Raw genomic sequence first — 26,539 nt, forward strand, 5'->3', positions numbered from 1 at the left:
ATGGTAACGCTGTATTCAAATCTATAAAAGTCATCAGTCAATTTATACTGTAAATCAAATAAATCAATTTCACAATTGTATTTACAAATGCATGGGATATCAGGTTATGATTCACTCCTTTGTTTTTTAATGTTAGCATCGAGGTAATAAGCGGTACCCAGGTTGAGGTCCAGGCAAAAAATGGCCTCTGACCAGACCGTCCCAGACCGAAATAACCTCTGATCAGACAAGTTCCAGACAATTGTCCAGACAAAAATGCGCTCGAAACCTTTTCCAGATCATGTAATTCGAGGGCACCGAGAACATGTGTGCTCTCGAAGATGGTCTGATCAGAGCTCAATTCGGTCCGGCCACCTCGATCTGGGTAAGGATTTTCCGTGAGTAGTGTAGTTAGCATCGAATTGATATGAAAATTATTGTTCATTGGTGGTTATTTTTTTTTGATGTTCACATTAAGAGATATTTTCATTGTTGTTACTAGCGATCTTAATAAATAGGTGTTTAGCCGATAAATTGACATAAGAATTATAGCCAATATGTTTATTTTGATTGACGACAAATGCGATTGGTCAAAATTTGATCAGATGAACAAATCAGAGCTAGATAGCTGCTCAGTTTTTTTTATGAGACAAAGAAAATTGATGTAGCGAAATTGAGCTATAGCGAAATGTTTTGTCATTTGACGTAAATTTACGATTAGAATTCGCAATTTTTATTGTCAGCTAAACCACTTTTCAGCTATTTCAACGGTGGAATTATCCTTTTCTACATAATATAGAAAAGCACCATGCACAAAGTATATACAATGAAGGCTGAGCTCTTCAAGTTCATTTTGGAATCTTTATCTAATGCTCCGGTCACATTGTTCAGGAAATAATAGGTAGCTTCTTCAATCATTGGGGGGTACGAATGACCCCCGTTGTAAGTACAGAGAACTACATAAACTCCAGATCTGCAATTTGGGTATTCGATGCAGTCAAATTGGTTCACTGTGTCAAATGGTGTTTGAAATCTAAAACGAGATTTTATGGCAAATTGGAGTCGTTCGACGCTCTACCCCTACAATGAATAACTACGCATTCTGAACCGGTTATGATAGTTCTAGTATAACCATTCAAAAGTAAGGCAATTTTGATCTCCTTTCGTTTTTCAAGTCGCCAAAAAAGTTTTCTTTTATGTCTATTTGTCTTTTGTTGTCTACACTAGAGGTCCTAGTAGCTTGTTTCAGAAAGTTATTCCAAAACAAATAGGCACGCCAATGTGCGTTCGCGCATAAAGTTCCAACCCCGCTCATCCAAAGTTTTGGCATAAATGTTTACCAAATGAGGAACAAATAGAAAACCCCCAAAAATCAAAAATTGTTCAAAAAAATTGTGTATGAACAAAAAGATTGCCTCCAACACAAATAACTCATCACAAGTGAAGTCGAAAATGCCGCGTTAAATTGATGGGATTGGCCATTATCAAAAAAAATCAAGACGAACAAAAAAATCAAACAACAATAACAACAAATATTAATTATGTCCATTAATTCCAAAACTTTAAGTCCACTTAAAAAAATAATTATTAGCAAAGTCAAAATAGCGTCAGATAAAACTGAAAAAAAATAAATTAACTTGTACCTCAAGAAGTGTATGGGAAGTAAGAAAAGATATGGGGCCACGTCATAATAAGGCTCGGTAAAAATGCAAAAAAAAACAAATAGACACCAAAGTTTAAAAAATGGCTGATATTGTGAAAAACAATTATATTTCAATATAATGAAAACCAAAAGATAACAATTGAAAACATCCACAATTTTCACATACGCCTCTATAGGATGTCATTAAGAATTGTCACTAATCAAAAGTTCATGCAGTTACTAAAAGTACAACAAATAGAGACAACAAACAAAAATACAATTAAAACTTTTGAAAAAACGCTGTCGAAGCCGTAACGCTATATTGATCCCTTCAAAATATGTTAAATTGAGCCTTCCTCGAACGCCACTAATGTATCATGTGACCTCTCATTAATGAGGTTAGGTAACAACTAAACAAAATAGAGAAAAAAGGGTGATATTAAGTAATATTTTTTGTATATTTCGAAAACAATTATTTTAAAGGCCATGGAAGCTATCAGCTACAGAATGACATCAATAAATAAGTTCGTTCATCCGTCCATAGGAAGAACTTGGGACCTAATTTTTCAGAATATGTCTTACATCAACAAAAAGAACGTCAAATTTAGACAAGAATCAAAAATTAGTTAACTTTTATTTTCGAAAAACCCGTGTCGAAGCCAGTAAATTCATTACGAATCCTTTAAAAACATTAGATTTTGTACACTTGCGCCTTTCCTCAACGACAAAAATGTCATATGTCGCCTTAAACTAACGAGATTACGTTATAAATAGAGAAAGAGAATAAAAATGCGAAGTTAAAAAATGTTTTTTTTTTAATTTCTGAGAACAATGGTTTACAAAGTCACGAAAGCCATCAGATATCTACTCAAATGAGAAAATAGCCTCATTTTTATCTCTTTAAAAGTCAATGAGACTTGTATTTATCCAGGAAATTTTTACGACTGAAAAGACGAAGTAAAAACCATAGTTAAGGTAAATGTAAAAAAAAATATTTAAATTCTTCGAGAAAGGGGTGTCAAAACCGTTAAAATCATATTCGATGCCTTTAAAGACTTATACAAGTTCAGTTGTGAAATATGTTGGACCTCAATAATGAAATGTGTGAACTGTCATTCATGTCACAATGTAACAAAACGAGAAAAAAATGTGAAAATGGGCCAATGCCAAAAAAGAAAAAAAATGTGAAATCTAGTAGTATCAAAGACACAAAACCACAACTCAACACGTAAAGCCGCAAAAAAATTAAATTTTCATTCAGTAAAATTAAAGGAAGGAGAAGCAATTTTTCTCTGCGGACATTAAGCTACAAGTTGGCCAAATTAAGAGAAAAATATTGGCAAATTTAAGTAGGCAATTGTTTATTCAAAAATGAAACATTTTCAAAAGTCAAGACGACCATAATTTTCAAGTAAAGAAACTAGATACATTGATTTGGAACTGCTTAGGGAAATATTTGGAACCATCAACATTGAGCTTTGATTTGATTTGTTCTGTTCGTCAAATAACATAAAAAATAGAATTTTTTTTGAAAAAACACTGACTGATTACAATCCGAACTATTTCTGGATTCTACAAGTCCCAAATCGGACCAAAGTCATCCTTGTTATTGCTTTTCGTCCATTAGGAACACTCAATTGTTTTGAATGTTATAGATCTGGATAATTTGTTAGTTAAAATATCAAAAAAAATTGCTGCAGTTTTGATAATATTAAAGATGGCAAAAAACGGCAAAATTTTAATTCCAGACCCTTCTCAATGGAATAGAAGTAGAACTAGCTCCATTTGTAGTCTACAAAGAGTGTGTTTGTTGTTTTTGGTTGTGCACTTCCGGCAAATCAAATCAAAGTGGACTAAAGAAGCTTATTTCGGTCAATTTTTTGATGAAATAGGCTGAATTTTGAAACAATTAGTCTAAATTTTAGCCAAAAAAATTAAATCAAAATGATCAATAAAATTCTTTGATCTTTAAAAATAAAGTCAACAAGATTTTTGTTAACAATTTTCACATATTTCACCAAAATAGACGAAATTTTAGGCAAAAATTCCGAAAACTTCATAAAGATAACGCAAATCGGTCTAATATTCACAAAAATTTCAACCACGATGACACACTCTAGAAAAAAAATCAAAAAATGGTTTTAATTCCATATTCTACGCTGAACTGGCTTTTTATTAACTCACAAATCTCTACGATGAGTATATCGATCGGTCAAAATTGACTGAAAAAAAAAACATTTGAGTATATAGTTCCTCTCCCCCCACCACAAGTGGGGTCGGAAGAATAAATCAATTTAAATCAACAATTTAATTACTTACATTATTATCAACATTATTACATATCATAATAACAAAAGATATCTCGGAGAGGACAGATAGACGAGGCTATTAAACCCACCTAGTATCTGCCCTGAAATTCAATTACAGTTATTAATAAAATGAATATCAACACACGGTTTTGGTCGTCATTGAGAACTTATCAAACTTCTATAGAAGGACCGAATTGTTGAAAAAACTGACGAGTGCCATAGCAATCGCAGGACATTTCCCAACAAACCTTGTTCCGAGAACAAAGGTTAGCGAGCTGGCGTAAAAGTAAGTCGACGTAAAAACAAGCCGAATCTTGTGTAACAGTTAGAATTTTTGTTTTGAGTATCATAATCGGACACGTGAGTCATTTTGATCCCTACTTTTTTGTTGTTAGCACTGAAAAACATTTTTGTCAAATTTTAGCAACTTTCTCTGCTTTTTTGTAAAGTTCGAAAGTTGCATCCAATTGAAAAACACCCTGAAAAATTAAAGCAGCGATTTTGTTCAGCTTTTTAATGACTCTTATTGCTCTGCGACTGAATTTGGTTCTGTGAAGTTGGTCTCCTAAATTCCCTGGTGTGATTTATCCGGCGAAATTTGAGATCAAATTTGTAATCCTTCAAGACCTACATCACAAAGAAAATTTGAGAAAAATAAATTTATTTGTACTTCAACGGATAAATTATTATCGAAGGTCAAAGCACCCAAAATCGGCAATTAGCTGGCTACTTTTCTTCAATTCTGTGAAACCCTTTTCACTACGCCGCAAACTGAACACTTTGGGGTTTTTAACGACAGTTTAAATTAGCCTACATGTTATTGGCATAAGCTATTCTTTGAGAAGAGCTAAATTAGCTTCATGGTAATGCAAATTATCTACAGATGAGATTGTTTCCATTTAAGTCTAAGCAGCTTGTTTTTGAGAACTTTTTTTGTAAATTAAAAAAAATTAAGAACTGTGGTTGAGCAAAATGTAGGTTTTGCTGACCATTGTTTAGTTAGCAATTTATTGGTCTCAGATCTAACAATTATCTAGTTTTCTATAAGGGAAAAATGTTGCTGCATTAACTATAGTGTAGTTTGATTTTAAAACTTTCTGCTCAAGTGCCACGGCTTCAACTTTACTGACCCTCTAAATCAATTTTGATGATATTTTGAACAAAAAATTGCCTTTAATTGCTCTAGAATGAAGATTTTTGCACTTAAATTAATCCTGTGGACTTTCTAAGGGATTTCGTTTTTTGTCTTTTGTCTTTGTCTTTGTCCAACTTTTTGTCTTACCCTTTTCAAATTTTCGTCCTCAAAAATGGAATAAACAGGTAGCACGCGAGGGGCAATAAGTGGCCGAGCAGCTCTTTAGTTTGTGATTCAACGAAACTGTTTTGAGGAGCCCGTACCTTAGTCGCAGTGGTTTTCAGCGCTGTACCATTGATTTTAAATTGTAACCATTACTGTACCAGACAAATGGCAGTATAAATAGTTTTGCCAGTCTGCGCAGACTCGATTAGGCAACATCCCAGTCTGTCCTTTTTCTTCGCAGCATCATTTACATTATTTGTTAACACTGCACAGAATGTCTCAGATCAGACTGTACATACAAAGAACTAAAAGACTGTACATAGCAAATTTTGAAAATTTCGAATGACTGATATCATGAAGGAAATTTTCAACGTGGCGACACCCGGAGCTGTATTCTAGCTGAACTTCTACGAACTACACCACAATTAACTCACACATCGACCTCCACCGACCTCCGCCCTCCACCGACTTCCGCCGACCTCCGACCTCCGCCGACTTCCGCCGACCTCCGCCGACTTCCGACCTCCGCCGACTTCCACGCGCCGACCTCCGCCGACTTCCGCCGACCTCCGACGGCTTCCACCGACCTCCACCGACCTCCGCCGACTTTCGAATCCGCCGACCTCCACCGACTTCCGACCTCCGCCGTTTCTACCTGAATGATGTGAATGCACCAATGTATTAAGCCCGTGGGATGTCAACCCCAGTGTTAATCAGTGTATTTATGTTAACCTTTTTCCAGTGTTTGAAAAGTAGACTCAATAATAGTAGTAGACTCAATAGTACTCAATGGTCTTCATATGTTGTGTGTTTCAGATTTGATTGAAACTTGTGATTGAAATTTGTTTTGATGACTCGAGACTTTGATTGAATTGTTGTATATCGAAATGGAGCAGTTCAAGCTGTTTTCGCAATCAGCAGCCACCAAAGTTCTACCAATGTTCTATATCAAAGTTCTGTCAATGTTCTATAAATGTTCTTAGTGTTTGTCGAACCACTGTTGCTGCTGTGTTATTTTGTTGTTTTGAGATTAATAAATATGATATTCTGGTGAATTGACTATTATTTGTACGGCTCGAATTCGGCGACTGGAGTGACGTTTGACACGCGCGAATGCGATCCAGCCCGTCCATGGACTCTTTTTCCCCCGCTATTCACGTGTGGGCGCGATATTCCCAGGATTTGTGAAGTTGGCCACCTTTTTCACTGACCCCGCAGGTAGAGCTGCAAGCTGAAAATGACAATATTTACCAATTTAAAGCAAATTTGAAATGCAATTCCAGCTAGAAGAACAGAGAACAAAGAACAGAGAACTGGAACCTAAAACTAATGAAACTAAAAGTAATATTTATAAATTTTATAATATTTATAAATTATAATTCATGTCGTTTATAAATTTATAAATTCCTTTATAAATAGTTCATTTATAAATTCATATCTTTTCCCTTTCCCTTTCCTTTCCTTTCCTTTTTCCTTCAAGGGATGAGTGCAAATAGTGCAAAGAGATTATAGTGCGCATGGATTTAATAAAAGATGCGAGTGCATGGATTCAATAATAGAGTACAGTAGAGTTTGTAGTAGAGCGAGAACAATTAGGGGCAATTATCTCGCGTTAGCAGATTGAATTTGTTCACGCTCAAGTGGTTTGTAATTACGCCTGGCCAGATCAAAATCAGACTGGCGCCACTTGTGTGCATCTTACGAGCAGTCTGTTGCAAGTACATGTACATGTAAGATACATTAGGCGAGAAAGAATGTGCATAAAATTTGCATGCATATGACTCATTAGGTTGATAAAATACAGCCTATACATAACCAGAAGTGACATGTACATAGTAATGATCTTCAAAAAAATCATGATGCAAATTGTACTGATTCAGGGCTGCAAAGCTCCTTTAGGTAGCTCCGGGAGACAACTTAAAGGTAAGAAGAGAGATTCTTTATCTTAGAAATTAGACACCCTCAATCACGCTCCCACTCAACCCCTAACCGCCTCCCACTCAACCCCAACACTCCCCGTACACACTCCTCCGCCTGGCGATATAGACTCCCCTTCCCGCCCAGCCCTCCCAACCCTACCCCCCATCGCTTGACCGCTCCCCTTCAAGCCTTGACCACCCCACTCCCCCTCACGCAGGCATCGCTAAGCCTCAGCTGGCTACTACCGAAGCCAACCACTCTCCGGATGTTCCAGAGCTAGACCGACGTTAATTGGTTATTTTTTGTGGTTTCGATTATCAGGAGTGATTATGTTTGCCCAATGCGGAAGATTTTAGAAAAATTTTTTTAACCAGTTTTTAATATGCTAGGTATCCGTTATTGCTCCTTTCCTTTTGTGATAATTCGAGAAGCGTCTTCTAAAATAAACATACTAATACAATTCTGCGATAGTAGATATCAAGGATAGTTGAAATCGTCACAAAAACCAAAATTATCGGATTCTTTTCCATTATATCCCCACCCCAGCGTTGGGTCATATAACATATAGCCTTCATAACCATATACCCCCCCCCGTAAATATACCATAGAGGGAGGCTATTATTACGTGGGGGCTATAAAGTTAATGAATCAAGTATTGTATAACTCATATTATTCTCAGAAAAAGAACCCTCTTAAAGAATCTGAATTTATATTTGAAGCTTGCCCATACTTACTCAATGCTTTGATTGCTGCAACTTTGTATCCGGGCATACTCTGCAACTACTTCTGGAACTGGGGTAAAGAGCAGGTTCAATTCATTCAGGGTTCCATTGAACGGAACTGTCGTGTCACTTAATCCATGAATGTGGAGAAGAGATTTTCCCACTATATCCGGATTCGAGAAGTTGAGATACCCTTGCATTGGGGATCCGTATACGACTATGAATGCTGTGAATGGATTGGGGTACTTGGTTACAAGCTCGTATGTCATTATTCCACCGTTGCTTTCGCCAGAAACGAAGACTTTGGATGTGTCCACGCAGAGATTAGCAAAAGCCCATTCGATGATTTTTTCAACGAATAGTACATCATCGTGACAAGTTGCAAATGTACAGTTATTACACTGATTGAGCTCCTAAAATTATTCCAAAAACTATTTTCTGTGGTTTTTATTTTATTAAATGATTTCATGTAACTTCATTATATTCCCAATAAATAAAATTTTTGAGAAAATATTAGTTAACCCAGAGAAACATGCCTTTATAGGCAACATGGGGCAAATGGAAAATTATTAAAAAATGGGAATTATCAAGATTTTGGCATGGTTCCTGGTATAGGAACATTAAGCTGGGTGAAAACGTGCATCATCTTTGCATGCATTTCAAGAAATACAGAAATTTAAATTTAGCTAAAAATTCAAATCACGAGGAGGTTCGAACCCCAACCTATGCACTAAACTTATCACCTTTGTATCTTATTGAGATTTATGGTTATAGTTTATGTATCAGTATGATATACCGCTGCAATATATGGGTAAATGCATTGCTCTAGAAATGAAATTAGAAAGAGCGATGTCAATCAGTCACCATCACGTGACAAACGTCAAAAATTGCTATTCACGATGAAAAATAGTCACATTAATAGTGGATAAAAGTGACGGAAAAGAATTGTTTTTACGGATAAATGTAAACCGATTACGTACAACTATGCCGACGTAACACTATGCCGACGTTTAAGAGTGCCGAAATTGATACAGATTATAAATGTTCCGAAACTAGCAAAACCAATTAATTATCAATTAAATGCTAGCGGAAAGTTATTTTCAAAACAACCAGGGAACGCTGATCAGTATTTCGGTTGTGATAGATGCAGATCAAGTCCCACGGGCCGCTGAGGCATGGTTATGTTCCGAAATTATTATTGTTTGTTTTAAATTCAGCTCCCTCCAATTAACTTGTTCGAATAAATAATAAAATCCAGAAACCCACCACTTCATTGTGATTTGTTCAGAATTTTTGCGCTCATTTCAGATAAAGTGATCTGATTGGTTTAGAAATTTGGGTTTAGAAAAATTGAATACATTTTCGGCACTCTTATAATCGGCATAGTATTACGTCGGCATAGTTGTACGGGTGACTTGTAAGAGAGCCGAAGTGAAAAGAGCCGATTGAAAGAGAGCCGAAAATTTATTTAATTTAATTGTCAAAAAATTTTGCAGCCAATTAAATTGCCTTCTGAAATGAGACTACCAAATTCTCAACCAATCATAACCGCGTATTTGAGAATGAAATTTTATTATTTTCTAGTAAAAGAAATTGAAAGCGAATCGATAAATAATTATCTTGAAATTATCGCGGGCCATGGCCATGCCTTAGCGGCTTATGGGACTTGATATGAAACTATCTCAACCGAACATGAGACCAATTAACCCACTTAAATACCTTTCTTGGTAATCAACTTACAATTTAGGGTATTTAAAGACAACTTTTTGCTTTCGGCTCTTTTTAAATCAAGTCAGGTTTCGGCGCTTTCTAATGTCGGCTCTCTTGCACGTATCCATATTCACCATGTAAACCATATTCAGCATGTTGAGAACTCAGTTGGTCGGAAACCTTATTGCTCGAATATATTTAGTAATTACTTGAGACCGAATTTAGAGACTTAATTGTTCTTATGAAAAGCGATATGGGTAGTTAAGAATTTGCTGATGGTGTTTTTAAAACCACAATTGTTATAGCGATGGCCATTTCTACAATTAAAAGCCAATTAGGCTTTCTTTCATTTAGGTCTTCTAGACAAGTTGTTAACTATCGCGGCTAGTAGCGGCGGGCAACAGTGACGTCACGGAAAAGAATCACAAAACTGTGGATCTAAAAAAGTAGTCGTGGCAATTGGTGAAAAACTTGAGTAAATTTACGCCAGAAAATGAACTTTTGTCACGATGCTTTTGTTGGGAGATTACAATTGATTTTTGTCTAAAGTGACAAGTGTCATTTGAGCTGTATCATTTTGTCAATTTTGACTTACTGAAAACAGTTATACGACCAACGTGACATTATTGGGGATGAATTTTCAAATAGATTTTAGCACAATTAAGAAACGAATTGGTTTTTATCGCTTGCAAGACTTTTAAAAATTTATCGTTCGAAGTTATTGAAGATGGCATTAAGATACCAGAACGCAACACAATGATTTCAAGCTAAATTAATGTTAACCTCAATTAAAATTATTCCCAATTAAACTGATTGAAATATTCCAAGCTACTTACCGCGCAGCTTGCAAATGCACACTGGTAACCCAGATCGAAGCATCCACTCTGGCTGTTGTCAGCTGTTCCAAGAGCATTCCAGCTGCGTAGACCCGTCTCTTGAGTCCCATTCTCATCAAAGAAGTCAGAAATGCCCTCGGGATAAATCATTATTACATCTTGTTGTCGAGCTTGAAAATGATCAAGAAAATATATGACTCGAAAGGTTGAAAAAACTGTAATTCTTCATTAGTGACCTCGGTCGAGGACTCACAGGGAAATAATAGAAGACCTGCGATATAAACAAACAATATCATCGACAGGTGTGTAAAGTTGAGGAAAAGACTCGAATTTTTTTTTAATTATAGTTGAAATATACTTCTGTTTCCAGTTTGTAAAAGTTAATCCTCAAATAAACCGAAAAATTTTTAAAAAATCAGGATACTTCGGATTATTTTTTTTAATGTAATTTTATGACACGTGATTATTTGGTGAAATTGTGGATGAATTTTTTATGTTCAAAATAAACTCAGCTCATCCATTATAAAAAGTACTCATTTAATACTCTCCAAACTTTGTTCTGATCAGAAGTTACGTAAATTGGTTATTTTTTGCGCTAAATTTTCTTTTGCATTTTATTTTTTAGTTTGAATAGTTTCTGGTAATGGAACAGAAGAAACAGTATTTTGTGCGAAAAAAAATTAATTGATGAAAAAGTTCACCAGACAGATATTCTCAATTTAACTTCTCTATTTTTATTACTTCAAAAAATTTAGTATGATTTGATGTTTAATTGTGCATTAGGTTTTTGTAAACACTTTGGTCATTGGACATTAGTTGTTATCGACCTCAATAATTCTTTGACCTCAAGCTTATATTTTACCGCTAGAATATTGTATACCTTGATTGTTTCCAAAAACTCAAATCATTTATAGCACAAAAATCCAATAACTGAAAAGGGCTTGTGAACCTAGAAATAAAAATGAATTCTGACTAAGTTTTCAGAGAAACTCATTTTAACAGAAAAGGACTTGATATGTGCGAGCAAATTAACCAACAGTTTCTTCAAACTGATATCAGTGTAACTTGCAGACAAGGTGCGTAGTACTAAATCCACTTACTATTATTTTCCGTTTCTTAGATGTTTCCACAAACATTCAAGAAAAATTTATCATTCTGCAACTTTTAATATTTATTTTATTGAAATTTCTTTTGGAGCAAAATTAAAGTTATTTGATGGTCTGAGATTTTAAATTTCAATTTTTGCAAACATATTGATTTCAAAAAGCTGTCATTGAAAAAAATTTAAAAAACCTATAATAGTAATACAATAATCGGATCTATTCTGTTTCGCCCCCCCCCCCCAGCTTAGTGAGCATAAATTTTTTATGACCCCCAAGCGCACGTGCTATTTTCTTCCATAGTAACGTGCTATATAACAACATATAATTTGTAACTGTGGGTCATAAAAACCCTGGGGGGGGGGGGGGGGGGCGAAACAGAATAGATCCCAATAATCATAAACGATTTTGCGGAATTCATATATTGCTTGTATCAATATGCACAATTGTGTCATGTCGTCTTAAAAGCCTTCTTTCCCTAAACAGTCACAGCTAATATTCATTTAATGATTTTTGGAGTCAAAAAAAGCTTGTACGAGGAAATATGTCTTGATTTGTATTCTGTATTAAATCACATGTGATACTTGTAATACGTCTTAAAAAAAGCAAATCTGTTCTAATTATTCTCAACCCGACTTAATTAATCCAATATAATTTCACAATTTCACACCGTCTATATGTTCACCCCTCACTCGTTTGAGCCCGCCTTTAAGATATTTCAAGATATTCATCAAAGTTTTCAAGAGGACGGCATTAAATCAATTGAGAACGTTCAAAATTGCATAAAATTGGGCTTACATTTTTCTGAATTGTACGGTTTTGATCGAAAATTAAAACTTGACTTATTATGCACCTTGATCTGAGTTGGACAAAAAGAGGGACCGTCTTTGACTAGAAGACAGGAAAACCGGCACTTTCCAAATGAAACGAATGTAAGCTATATTAAAAACTTACTTTTTGATCAAGCATGAATGATCAGTTGCAGACAAATTTTATCCTTGTGTTTAAAATAAAATTAAAGAAAACGGGATTTATTTTTTTCTAGTCGTTATGCTGCGCAGGTTTTATATCTAAATGTTGCAAAACTGTCTTTTCAATTGGGAATCCCTTCTTAATGAAATATTCGAGATTATTTTTCCTAAATATTCACGATAAGAGGCTTCGAGTTAGTTCCGTGAGGTCATAAGCAGGACACGGCAAAACCGTATAGTGGAATTCATTTTTTGATTTAACACAAAAAATTTGAATCACATCAAATTCAAAATTATGAAAAAATTGACAATCGCTTTAAATGAATAAGGATCATTTTTGTCAGTGTAATGGTCAAGGTTTTCAATTTTTGAACAGCAGCTCTTTTTTTACAATTTACTTAACATTTTTCATTTCAAAATCAAGCATGAACTTATTCACCTCTTCATGAGTCCTTGCTGCAACTATGAATTAAATTCACACAAAAATTTGTTATCTATCTCGCCGTACAAAAGAATAAACAAATCTAGTTTTAGAAGAAACCAAATAAAACAAATTAACTTCTGGCCTCCAAAAGTGCAGTAATAAACGGCTTGTGTTTGTTTCAAGTCGACGAATGAATAAAAAACGGTTATTTTAGCTCAATGCCCCAAGCGATTAGGAAAATTTGGCAAGTTTTCCAACCATATGTTGCCCTGTAAACTGAATTGAAAGATTTGGCTAACTGTTTTATTCTAGACTACAAAAAACTGATACTCTTCTGATGCATAACACATGGCCTTCTACTACTCTTATCTCAATTTTTTGGAAAAAATGGTAATATGAAAGTTCGATGTTATCATGCTGATCTCAACATTCTAAATACAAGAAAAGTTCTAGAGATCGATTCACTTTGCAAATAAGTTTATTTGCCACATTAGAGACCAGATTATATAACTATTTCGCTTTTGCTCACTTTTTTGCTGTTATTATTTAAGTCTTGGATTTATTTTCCTTAAAGTTATGATTTATTAATAAGCAGATTGAAATTGGGGTGAAAATTGGGGAGTTTTGGAAATGCTTGATTCATATCTCACTCATTTCACTGACATTTTACTCTCTAATAATGGTGCTCATTATAATTTATAATTATTAACAAATCACATCAAGTTTATTTCAATTGAAACGTTTTTTCAGACAGAAAACTATGGTAAAACTTTACAAAGCTTATGTTCAACCAGTAATTCATTATGGGGCTCTTTTTTATGGGTGTGCTAATAAAACAGATCTTAAAGACCTAGAGTGGTCACAAAACAAAATCTTGAGAATTATTTTTTCTTTAAGAAAATCTGAAAGCTTGAGTGATTTGAAAAATAGAGTAAAAATTTATTCGATTTTCGAAATACATATTTATGAGCTGTTCAAAATAATGTCCAGATGTGTGCGACAGGATCACAATAACGAAGTTTTCAAAAACATGATAACCGAATTTGAAATTGTCAAAAGTATGGGTGTTCAGCGACGAAAAAAACCATTAAAAACAAGAGAAATAGCTACTACTGAGAGTAATAAGCTAAGAGTGACAAGGGTGAGAAAGTTATATAATAAAATTCTTCAAATGGATGAAAATCTAATCAAATCAATAATATCTGCTAAAAAATATCAGTTAGAAAAGCTAGTTCATGATTTTAAGGATAACTTTATTCTAGATGGTAGCGAGTTGGTAAATGTTTTTTGGTAGTTGTTTGTTTTCTCATGGTCTTTTCTAAATATACTTTCCTTGATTATAAACACTGACTAACTTGACGTTCTTGGGAAAAAGCCATTTTTATTGTGAGGTTGTCGATGATAGAACAAAAAATGATAAAGCTCAAATTTGTCCAGAGGAGACATCACTCTGACAGGTCCATTGACCTATTTGATGTTCTCCCCAAATGCATATAACTTCTTGATTGTAAATTGTTTTGTGTAATCATTAAGTGAATTACTCGATATGTATTTGGAAAAATTCATTATTATTATTATTACTATTATTGATTCAGACTTAGCTATCCTCAATCATAGGAATATTAAAATTGGCTGCAACAATGTAGGGCTCTAATTCAACATAGGGGTTAATTTATCGGGGTTTAATTATAGGGAATTAAAGCAATCGGGTTGAACAAAGAGTACACTGGCAAAAACAATCAGTTGGCCTGCAACAAAAAAGGGCCTCCATTAATCCCATGACAAGAATTTAGTTCAGCTGCAGAAGCAACTGCCTAAAAAGTTGGAACCAACTTTGTGATAGCACCACTGCACAAATCTTTTTTAGCTGCGTTGTGAAAACTTTTCTACAAAGTTTGAAATGCTGTAGTACCCGTTAGCGCTAAAAAGTATGATTCTTTCGGAAATTCGGAATGAGTTCACGGGCTTGATAGTTAAGACTAAAAACAATACTGCAAAATAATTCAGGGCCGAAATCTTCAGTAACAACTTACCCATTATGTTGTACTCGAATAGGGACGAAACTTCCACAGGAGTTCCTGTGAATCCATGGAAAAACACCATGAGGCTCTTTTTGGCTGTGGTATCAGTCGAATGAAGGTTATCGTTGGTACCTGGAAAAAACAAGAAAAGTATGGTAAATTGCGAACCAAAAATGATTTGCATATCCATCTAAACAAGTGAAATTTAACCACCTATCAACAACCCCCCACCCCCCGCCGCTGTAGATATACTATATGTAATAAATATTTTTGACTGTTATAAAGCAATATAAACCGCATTTACCAGACCCATTTTCTGAACATGCCATACAGACCATAATCAGTATAAAAACACCCCCCCCCCCCGCCGCTGTAGATATACGACATGTAATAAATATTTTTGACTGTTATAATGCAATATAAACCGCATTTACTAGACCCACTTTCTGAGCATGCCATACAGACCATCCATAATCAGTACAAAAACACGCGTAAGTGTGTTCACACTTTTTTATACCTACATTTTTTAAAATCTCTAAGGAAAATATTATTTCTTAACCAACGGTGCATTTTACAACACTCCATTTGATTAAGCGGACAGATTTGAGACTAATCCAAATCTGCTTTGCATTTTGACCTTCAAAAGTTGAACTAATTGTAAAACAACCATTAAGTGTAAACAGAATGTTTACAATTATTTTTATAACAAACATTTCCTTTAGTTGCCGCGCTGCTACTCTTTTATCTGGTCATACAAAATATGCCATCAATGATGTCGTACCTGGCACTCGAACGTAGAAGTGTCTCTCGATGACGGACTGGCTCAATCTGGAATCGGTGATGTTGATAGTGACCAAAGTCAATTCATCTGTGCGCATACCATTGGGCAATTGGGCAGAACTACAGCCGGCTGATGATGTATCGGAGGTATCATCGTGAGCAATAACCGATTGGAAAGCGAAGAAATTAAGTAAAATCAGCGAAATCAATAACTGAATCGATAGAGAGCTCATTTTCAATCTTGAATCTGTAAAAGCAAAGTTAAACTTCGCTGACTTTGAATACCAATATATGCGCGTTGATAACTTCGAGAGAAGAAAATTTGAAACTAGAATCAAATAAAAACCAAAGCTGAGACTTAACTGATTAGTATTAGTGAACGCTCAATCGAGCTACAAAAAAATCTGATTTTTATTTTATGCTTTGGCTGGCTAGTAACGACTTTAAATTATATAATTGGTTTCTCAATTTAATTCTTGAATGAAAGTGTTTTTTATATATTTATAAACAACTTACTTGGATAATGCATGAGGTTTCTAGTTTTCATAATCTAGTCGCGGCTCTTGTCTAATTAGACGGTCAATTTTTGACTGTTACTAACTTTACCAGTTTTTTTTCAGTTTTGATGTGTGAACATATTGAAAATCTTTTGATCAATTTAGACGTCAGTGGTTGCACTTATAACGCCTACTATATAATTGTTAATTTGAAAATTTTAGTCGGCTAAAACTTTTGATTCGCCTTTTGCGTTGATTGAATTTTGCCAAACTGTAATGTCTTATTTTTCTGGGCGTAGCTTAATTTACAAAGACAAAGTAATCAAATGCCACTTATACTCACTTAGTCAACTATAGAAAATTTTGATCGCATAATTGAGACCTTTAGAACTGTTAGTTCGCTGTCTTAAGTTAATTTTTGAGTAGTTTTTAATGAACATGCCATTGTTGTGAAGCTAGTTTTTGCCGAGCGTTGTAAGTAGTAAAAAAACCGTATGTTATGAAAACTCATGGAAATATGAAATTCATACTGAAAATGCATTCTTTCTTTTCTCGTCAGATCGGAAATTCTTATAAATGTTAAAAGTTGTTCAAATTTTTTTTTTTTGAAATGTCATATTCTTGAAATACTTGCGCGTCGAATCAGTTCGTTTTACGAAGAGTCGTTGTGCAAAAAAAAGGCTGAAATCAATGAACATATTCAGTCGGTAAGGGTTGATTTGTTGATTTGCTAGAGAACATTGACTCCATACAATAACCTGCTGAATTCTAGAGAAGCAGCAATGTCCAAAACAAACTAACTGAAAACATTTATAACTGAAAATCGACAAAAACCAATTAATTTGATGTGCTTATGGTTACTATAGTAGAATTTTGATGTTAAAGATTGTTACAGTATTCAATTTAATAGTTAAGTTGCGATCATAAGATGGCCTTGAAACAGATAGCACGATATGAGAAAGCACAATTAGAGTCTCACAATGTGAACCATTTGGCTCAGCAGCCAGCAGGGATTGCATGCAATCAGTTAAGAGATTGTGTTGTCGCAACCCATAAAAGTCCCAAAAAAGATTCGCACTTTGATGGTGTTGACATAGAGTCGATATAACGTAGTTGATAATATATTATATTTCCTATACTCTTTGCGCCCTTGAGAAGTAAAAACTGGCTTACATGGACTGCTGCACATAGTGCACTGAAAGTCATCGCTCGAGATGTCTGCAAAATGTTTTTTTAACATATAGGAAATTTTTAAAGTCAATTTAACTCCAAATAGTGAGCAATAAACAAATTGTATTGATTGTTTTTTTTGCAAATGCTTTGTATTCAATGGAACTGTTAGGCTTTATTTCAATTAGTTATGAGAATTGGAATTTGATGTCCTGGTCTCGAGAAATTTTTTCTAAACTTGAAATAATCAAAAACATTTATCAGTAGTTAAAATACGCAAAAAGTACTGTAAATTTTGTCATCTTTAATCGTTGTCAGTTGTAACCATACCAACCATCGTCATTTTCAAAAAAAAACAAAAGATTTATATTTAAAATTGTTTGATTCAATTCCGTTTTCGAACCCAGAGAAATTTAAGTTTTTTGGCTGAAAACCAGAACGTTGCCATTTTTGTCTTATAAACAGAAACTGGCCGTATCAAAACCACGGAGGCCTGATTGTACCGCAGTTTTTGTTAAATTATTCTATCTGTTACTCAGGATTTTATTAAACAAAAATGTTGAAATTGTGTTGAAATTTATGAACTATTACTGGAACGCAAAATTGATTTTAAAAAATTATTTAGAGCAATTACGTACGAACAACTTACAAATGAGGGAATATCTCTGTTAACTTTCAGATTTTAGAAATAGATTATCGCGAGTGTTAACTGATTTCAGTAATTTTTTGCGAGCTATTTTCCCAGGTTTTATTTATCTGAAACTTTTTTAGATTACTAGTTGTTTTTTTACGATAGACGATTTTGGTTAAATTTAGTTTGGCAATTTTTTTGAACCAATTGAGTACTGATGTTTATAATTTGTATATTATCCTTTTTCTTCTTCAAAAACTGTAATAAAAAAATGCAGATAATTTTTCGATAAATTTAAAAGTTTTGAAGAAGAACAAAAAGTAACTTTTTGGAACTCTTGCTTTGAATATCACAGCTATACAAATAAAACACACTGCAGTCAATTTACTAGAACTTGATGCTTTAAATTTCAATTATTTTTTTTTCAAAATGAAAAATTGGTTTGTTTGGTTCTCATTTTTCTAAATATTTTGATTTATCATGATTATAGGTGATTGTAGAAAGTCTCTTTGAATTAAGAATTTGAATGAAAATGAAAACGAATATGCTATAAAAGTAAAAAAAAAAAGAGAGAGAGTTGAAACCAACAGTATCATACATCCCCACGAGCGCTCAGAAACAAGTCAAAATAATTTTTCCAAGAAATAAGATCCAAACTTATAAAATAGAAATTTCAATGATCACCTAATCCTTAATTTTTAAACCATCAAAGTTGCGGTTCACAGACTAAAACTTGATGTCACTCATAGCTTTCTAAATAGGTTGAATACACTCAAATATTTGCTTGACAATAAAAAATAATTGAAAACAGAAAACTCAAATGCTTGAAAGAACAAAAAGACAAATCTTCAAGACAATATAGAAGAAACAGTACCTAATTGTGTTACCTGAAAATGGCCCTGATGTTATTAAGAAGTTATGAAGCAGTAACCACATTTTTGTTACAGAAGACATCCCATCACAAAACAATACCTGAATTATACAAATAATTAGAAATCACAGTAACTAATGAAGTACTTTTTCCCGATCAGATCAGTCTTTCGGAAAAAATTTTCATGATTTATGGAAAACTGATTAAACCAGAAATTACAGCTTTTTGAAATTGATTGCGTGATTCCCTGTGGAATTGTTCTCTGAGAGTGACTTTTTTCCTATCTTCTTCTTTCCTATTTAGCCAACTACAATCGGGTGGAGCCAAAACTTGGTCCCTAAAATTCAAATTTTCATTGGTATTTTTTTATGGGGAATCTTCATTTCGCTAAAGATCCACTTAATCCCGGGTCCTCGTTTTGTGCTTGCGTGAAACTGTTTTCCTAGTAACTACGTTTCCAACTTTCAATTAAAAAAAACAAGTTTGTGAAATTGATAGGCTGCCATCATTCGGAAATACTTGTTTTTTTGCAGGGGCCACGAAATCCGTTTTAATTATAACACAAGAGTAGATGCTCTATATCGGGTACTCATAGAACAATGAAATTGTAAGCCCCATTACAAAACTGAAATCCAATATTGTAGAACCTCTGGATTTAATCCATGAGAAATATGGTGGTTGTGGGCGTTGGTTTTAGACAATAATAATATGCGCAGTTTTTTTATATCTTGCCGTTTGCAAATATGGCATACAAAATAAGCTTATCCACAGTATGTTTCTTTGTTAAATTCTTAAAATTGTACTTTTAGAAAGTACTGGAAAAAATTAAACTGTCTTTTCGAAAAATATCATCAATTTATCTGTTTTCTTTCGAGGTGGCAACTCCACCTCAAAACATTCTAACAGTTTTTAAAAAGAATTTTGTTATTTTTTAAAAGTAATTTTTCCGAATGGCACCTACGTTGACCATAGCGCATGCGTAAATGCAAAAGCCACCAATCTCGTATCTCTCGAAAAAAAAAGTAAGATTGCATCAGCCCAAAATTTTTTGAACCTGAAGCAAGCACCCTAGTCATTTGCTAATTTAGAATTTGCAAAATTTTGTAAAAATATAGCGAAAAATTAGGACTTTGTAATTTTTTAAACATCATTTTATAATTTACAAATTTTACAAACAAAGTTAATCTTATGAAATTTACAAAACAATCTTTCTTTACAAATGCTCTTCTGAAGTTAGGTGAGTATCGAAACCAACAAAACCTCTGGCATTCGGGTTCTTGATCTTTTATCTGGATAAAAGATGTCTGGAAAACATTAGGTTAACGATCAATGAAAAGTTTTTAAACCAATCCATATTTTACAAAAATTGTTGTATTTTTTTTCAAATTGTTGAGAATCCAGAAGAGAACGAAAACAAAAAATTCCTCAGATAATTATTAAAACAATACTTTTTGCTCAAAGCATACAAAAATTGATTTTCAAAAGCTAATTTTATGAAAATATAGATCAGTAGGAATATTTTTGACTACTAAAGTGATTTGCCGAAAGGAAAAAGTTCCTCCACAAAATTGGTAGTTCCCTGCAGACGATTATTACTTCTTTTATGATAATCGTATTTAAATTTTATGATTTTCAAATTTGGTTTTTAATTTCAGGCGTTCCGATTTTTTTGGATCAATTTTAAGTGGAAGGAAGATGCTGCTGACGATTAAAAAAAACGAGCGTAATAAGTTTTACAGTTTCAATCAAAATTCACACAAAACGGCATAACAGCAAACGAAGCGCAACGCTCTTAAAGCTTACGTGAGATAATTGTGTTCGGATTGAATCCAGAAATAGGTTTAATCCAATTCAAGGACAGGCTCTATAATTTGAGCCCATTGAATTCACAATTCTATTTTTAAATAGAGTAACTACAAGCAGTCAGGTACCAAAACAGTTTTATGCTGGTGTCTCCTATTTTGTGTACTTTCTTATAGTGGACTTGTTGATAGAAGTTAATTTAACCCAAAAGGGCGGCAGATATTTCAGCTTTATGTAGTTAACAAACCTAACCAGGTCTAATTCTGAGGCAAGACAGCTCAGATCGAAAGTGTTTTCATTCATTATGTGGTTCGTTGTAATAAGAACTTCGAATAAGAAACATTCAAAATATGGTATTTATCATAGTATTATTGAATTCAATTCAAACGTTTGCCAGAAGCTTTTTAATTGCTCGACGAATTTCGCGAGAAATAAAATCGAACAAAAGGAATCAGAAAGCTGTAATCACATGCAATCAAAAGTCAGTTTTTGATAAATTTCAATTTTCGTTAAAAAAAGATTTGTTCTGTGCCTTAACAAAGAGGAGTGAATTGTATCTCAAACTTTGTCACTGCTTGAAAAATATCTGAGAAAAAAACGGCTGCTGAATGTGATTAAAATGCGGTTTTTTCCAATTCTGACAACAGTTGGGTCAGAGATTATTTATCTTCTTATTGCAGTCATTGGTCTTTGTTTAGAAGCAATGAAATAAATCATTCTATCCTCTATACTGCCCTGGTTGATCACCAAAAATGTTACCTAGAAGCTATATCAAAACCATGTACGGAGTATAGAGTAACTTGGCGACCATATAGCTGACGATATAAAAACAACTTGATTGAAGTTTGTATCTTGACAACCATATCCAAGAGCACTCATATCATTGGTGCCATGTCCATGTATGACACTAAAAATGATAATTCAAAAATGTATAAACTATAGGAGAACAGTTGAGCAAAGAATCTTTGACTTTGCTAAGTTTTCAAAAAGGTATAATCTGTTAGTTCGAGCTTCTGTTTCTCATACCGTACCTAAGACCATAGTTATCCAGCTTGGTTCCAAGTTACCGTAAATTGATAAATTAAGTACGGAAAATGTTGATTGGCTCAAAAAACTTAAATTGCCAGACGAGCCATGCGTTGGGTTTTGAAAGGAGGCAAAAATGTGTATTGAATTCTTGAATAACATAAAGGAATGAAAAAAAATATACAAGAAAGATAAAGGAAATATGCGAGCGTAACGCAAAAACTAAATATAAACCATGTTTGAGTCATATAGGGTACCATTCTGCCATAAGTCTTGTATAGCGCTCAATCATTAGACAGCTATAAAAGAACTTAATGTGCGTAGAAAAAACGTAAAAATTGTAAATACTGAATTCTTGGATACAGCATAAAAAACATATATAAAAACCATGCAACCTGCGCAACATCATATACAAATTTTTATGGTCTGTATGGGACTGTGTAAGCTTCTTGGATTTTGTTCCCTTGAAGGGTTAAGCCGGATGATTTACGTTTTTGAGTTCAACAAAAATATCATATATACAAGTCTTGCTGCCCATGCTTTGCGGGAAATTCTCTTATTGATCGACAAATTTCAAATAACACTCTAATTTCGATTTAACTCATTAACAATAATTCAATGATAAAATTCTTAATTTCTTCAGCCTTTTAAAAAGTTTATTTTAAAAGTTACTAGATTTAACTTAAATTGGAGTTTAAAAGACCATTACAAAAGTTCATGCCTAAATAATTGTGACAAAAAAGTTTAGAATTTTTTGTAGTACTTAATTGTTTTGGAAAAATGTCAATTTGTTCCTACACAAACACCTTCGCGTTTCGATTTTCTCAAGTTTTTATTATATCAACAAAGCTTTTTAATACTTTTGTTTACAATACACTAGATTTAGCAGTCAAGGGTTTATACAAAAAGGCAGGCTGGTTGGCATTTTGCCATTAAACTTAAAATTTTTATTCAGATTTTTAATGGCTGGGCCAGTCGTCTCAGAGTCAATATTTTTGTTTATTTGAAACTCGGTTATCTCGCTTATCAACGGTTACGTGCAAGAGAGCCAACATTTTGAAAAACCGAGTATAAAAAGCGCCGAAAACAAAAAAAACTTAAAAAGAGCCAAAAGCAAAAGGCTGCCTTTAGTTATCCTAAATTGTTAGTTGACTACCACAAAATGTACTTGAACTAAGTGGGTTAATTGATCTCATGTTCGTTTGCGATAGTTTCATATCAAGTTCCATAAACCACTGACGCATGGTCGTGGCGCGCAATTATCTCAAGATAATTATTTAATATTTCGCTTTAAGTTTCCTATACTAAAAAATATTGAACTTCAGCTCTCAAATACTTGATTATGATTGGTTGAGAATTTAGTAGTCTCTTTTAAGAAGGCAATTTAATTGGCCGCAAAATATATCACAATTTATCGACAATTAAATCAAAAAATTTTTTGTCTCTCTTTCAATCTGCTACTTTCACTTTGCCTCTCTCAAAGACTTTAATTCACACAATAGGCGTGAAGTGGGTCGAAGGAAAGGTAATTTATTAAAATAGAGTGCACACAAATTTTTCAACTAAATTTCAAAAAAGTATTCTGCAAATTTATAGAATTTTGTTTAGAATAAACAGCTGCTTAATAGATAGATTAATGGTACTTACAAAATGTTTATAGAAATGATAATTTGCTCATGATGAATAGTTGACACATGTTTGAACTGAAACGAAATTTGAAATATATATTTCTGTCACACAAATATTTTTTGATCACATAATTGCACAAGTTTCGTTGATCACACGAAGTTCTAGACTCTCATCCAATGCAAAACACCTTCATTTGAATTTAATAATAGCCAATTGCAACACGCATATTATAACAGATGAGCTATTCAAATATATTTTGAATCTGGTTAGTTTTTCGTCTCATTTTTTAATCACTGTGTCCGTGAATAAGTATGTTTCTTCCTGTTCCATTGGGGGGGGGGGGTACTCATGTCCACCTGAGTACGTACAGAGAACTGCAGTTGCTCCGGATTCACAATTGGGGTTTTGTAAGCATTTGAATTTGTTCACAATGTTGAACGGGGTCTTCCATCCAAAAGAAACTTGCTATGACGCTTTTAGTTATAGAATTAACCATTTTCTGCTGAATATGTCTAAAATGCAGTTTTTCTCAATTCTGACAACACTCGGGTTAAATATTATTTTTCTTCTTATTGCAGTCATTGGTCTTTGTTTAGAAAGAATGAAATAAATCACTCTATCCTCTATACTGCCCTGATTGATCACCAAAAATGTTACCTAGAAGCCATATCAAAGCCATGTACGGAGTATAGAGTAACTTGGCGACCATATAGCTGACCATATAAAAACAACTTGATTGAATTTTGTGGTATCTTGACAACCATATCCAAGAGCACTCATATTATTGATGCCTTGTTCATGTATGACCATAAAAGTGTAATTCAAAAAGGCGTAAACTATAAGAGAAATGTTGAGCAAAGAATCTTTGACTTTGCTAAGCCTTCAAAAAGATATAATTTGTTAGTTCGAGTTTCTGTTTCTCATACCCTTCCTAAGACCGTAGTTATCCAGCTTGGTTCCAAGTTACCGTAAATTGATGAATTAAATACGGAAAATGTTGATTGGCTCAATAAACTTAAATGGCCAAACGAGCCATGCGTTGGGTTTTGAAAGAAGGCAAAAATGTGTATTGACTTCTTCAATAACCTAAAGCAATGAAAAAAAATATAGAAGAAAGATAAAGGAAATATGCGAGCATAACGCAAGAACTAAATAAGAACCATGTTTGAGTCTTATAGGGTACCATTCTGCCATAAGTCTTGTATAGCGCTCAATCATTAGACAGCTATAAAAGAACTTAATGTGCGTAGAAAAAACGTAAAAATTGTAAATATTGAATTCTTGGATACAACATAAAAAACATATATAAAAACCATGCAACCTTCGCAACGTCATATACAAAACATTGTATGGTCTCTATGGGACTGTGTAAGTTTCTTGGAGTTTGTTTACTTGAAGGGTTAACCCGGATGATTTACGTTTTTGAGTTTAACAAAAATATCTTATATACAAGTCTTGCTGCTCATGCTTTGTGTCAATATTTGCTAATTTTTGCTCATGCTTTGTTTTTGCTAATGTCAATTTTTCCTACATAAACGCCTTCGCATTTCAGTTTTCTCAAGTTTCATTAAACCAACAAACTTATTTAATTCTTTTGTTTATACTGCAATAGACTTAGCGGTCAAAGATTCATACATAAAGGCAGGCTTGTTTGCATTTTGATATTAAAGTTAAAAGTTTTGATCAGATTTTTAATGGCTGGACGAGTCGTCTCAGGTTTATTATTTTTGTTTATTTGAAACTCGGATATCTTTCAGTTGCCAACGGTTACATGCAAGTGAGCCGACGTTTTGAAAAAACGAGTAAAAAACGCGCCGAAAACAAAAACTTTTTAAAAAGAGCCAAAAGCGAAAATTTACCTTTAATTACCCTAAATTGTCAGTTGATTACCATAAAAAAAACTTGTACTAAGTGGGTTAACTGGTCTCATGTTCGTTTGCGATGGTTTCATATCAAGACCCATAAGCCACTGACGCATGGTCGTGGCGCGCAATTATCTCAAGATAATTATTTAATATTTCGCTTTAAGTTTCCTATACTAAAAAACATTGAACTTCAGCTCTCAAATACTTGATTATGATTGGTTGAGAATTTAGTAGTCTCTTTTCAGAAGGCAATTTTTCAAGTGAAAAAGAAAATTTTGTCAAAAGTATGTACTGCTAGTGATAAGTCTCTTCCCCCTAGAGCTTTCTGAGATAATTTAGATATTTACTGCCGATGTTTGTTTCGTTAACCAATTCTTGTTTGTCAATTATCTAGTTTTGATCTCCAGATTTTAATTCACACAATAAGCGTGAAGTGGGTCGAAGGAAAGGTAATTTACTTAAAATAGAGTGCACACAAATTTTTCAACTAAATTTCAATAAAGTATTCTGCAAATTGATAGAATTTTGTTTAGAGTAAAGAGCTGCTGAATAGATAGGTCAATGGCAGTTACAAAATGTTTATAGAAAGGATAATTTGCTTATGATGAATAGTTGACACATGTTTAATAACTTGCTGAGATGTTGAACGAATTCGTTTGAACTGAAATGAAATTTGAAACATATATTTCTGTCACACAAATATTTTTTGATCATATAATCGCACGAGTCTCTTTGATCACACAAAATTTTATACTCTCATCCAATGCAAAACACCTTCATTTGAATTTAATAATAGCCAATTGCAACATGCATATTATAACAGATGAGCTATTCAAATATATGTTTTGAATCTGGTGAGTTTTCCTTCTCTTTTTTGTTCACTGTGCCCATGAAGAGGTATGTTGCTTCCTCTATCCTTGGGAGGTAGTCATGTCCAACTGAGTACGTACAGAGAATAATACGTACAAAGGTTGCTCCGGATTCACAGTTGGGGTACTGTAAGCACTTGAATTTGTTCACAGTGTCGAACGGGGTCTCCCATCTAAAAGAGACTTGCCATGACGCTACTTATATAAGAATTGACTATTAGCTCGGTCACCATAACTCTTATCATTGAGAATAAAAAGCTGGAAGAAGTCCAGAAATGACTCGAAGGAGAAAATTGCCGATCCTTATGACTGAACAACTGAACAACTATTGTGACCCCTGAACCTCCACAAATGCCATAGAAAAATTAAGGAAGAATAGAAACGCCATTCAAAAACAAATTGAACAAAAAAAACTATAAAAACTTAAGTATTTTTAAACTTGAGTTTTTTATAGTACAAGGAAA

The 26,539-nt window shown here is 33.7% G+C and overlaps 2 protein-coding genes across 5 annotated transcripts in view; one reads left to right on the forward strand and one right to left on the reverse strand.

Moving 5' to 3' along the window:
* LOC142353538 (uncharacterized) lies at window positions 1–25,769 on the reverse strand. 4 transcript variants are annotated; one of them, XM_075405798.1, is made up of 6 exons: window positions 25,665–25,769; window positions 15,716–16,042; window positions 14,947–15,066; window positions 10,419–10,588; window positions 7,885–8,285; window positions 1–1,012 (listed from the first exon to the last, which is right to left on the reverse strand). In XM_075405798.1, the coding sequence occupies exons 2-6, from the start codon at window positions 15,945–15,947 to the stop codon at window positions 766–768; spliced, it is 1,170 nt and encodes a 389-aa protein (XP_075261913.1). In that variant the 5' UTR covers window positions 15,948–16,042; window positions 25,665–25,769; the 3' UTR covers window positions 1–765. The 4 variants fall into 4 exon arrangements, with proteins under 4 accessions (XP_075261913.1, XP_075261914.1, XP_075261912.1 ...); XM_075405799.1 differs by lacking the exon at window positions 25,665–25,769 and adding an exon at window positions 20,687–20,756 and having other exon boundaries at window positions 15,716–15,961; XM_075405797.1 differs by lacking the exon at window positions 25,665–25,769 and adding an exon at window positions 20,687–20,740.
* The window catches only part of LOC142353366 (kinesin-II 95 kDa subunit-like), a 437,531-nt gene that overhangs the window by 281,496 nt on the left and 129,496 nt on the right, over window positions 1–26,539 (forward strand). The gene's annotated exons all lie outside the window — the stretch shown is intronic.

This window comes from Convolutriloba macropyga, chromosome 14 (genome assembly GCF_964194025.1).
Source record: "Convolutriloba macropyga chromosome 14, txConMacr16.3, whole genome shotgun sequence".
NCBI lineage: Eukaryota > Metazoa > Xenacoelomorpha > Acoela > Convolutidae > Convolutriloba > Convolutriloba macropyga.

Coding starts and splice junctions, on each gene's coding strand:
- LOC142353538 (XM_075405798.1), bottom strand. CDS start 15,947: ATGAGCTCTCTATCGATTCAGTTATTGATTTCGCTGATTTTACTTAAT. Junction 10,589..14,946: donor ATTCGAGTACAACATAATGG/GTAAGTTGTTAC, acceptor ATCATTTTCAAG/CTCGACAACAAGATGTAATA. Junction 1,013..7,884: donor TGCAGCAATCAAAGCATTGA/GTAAGTATGGGC, acceptor ATCTCGTTTTAG/ATTTCAAACACCATTTGACA.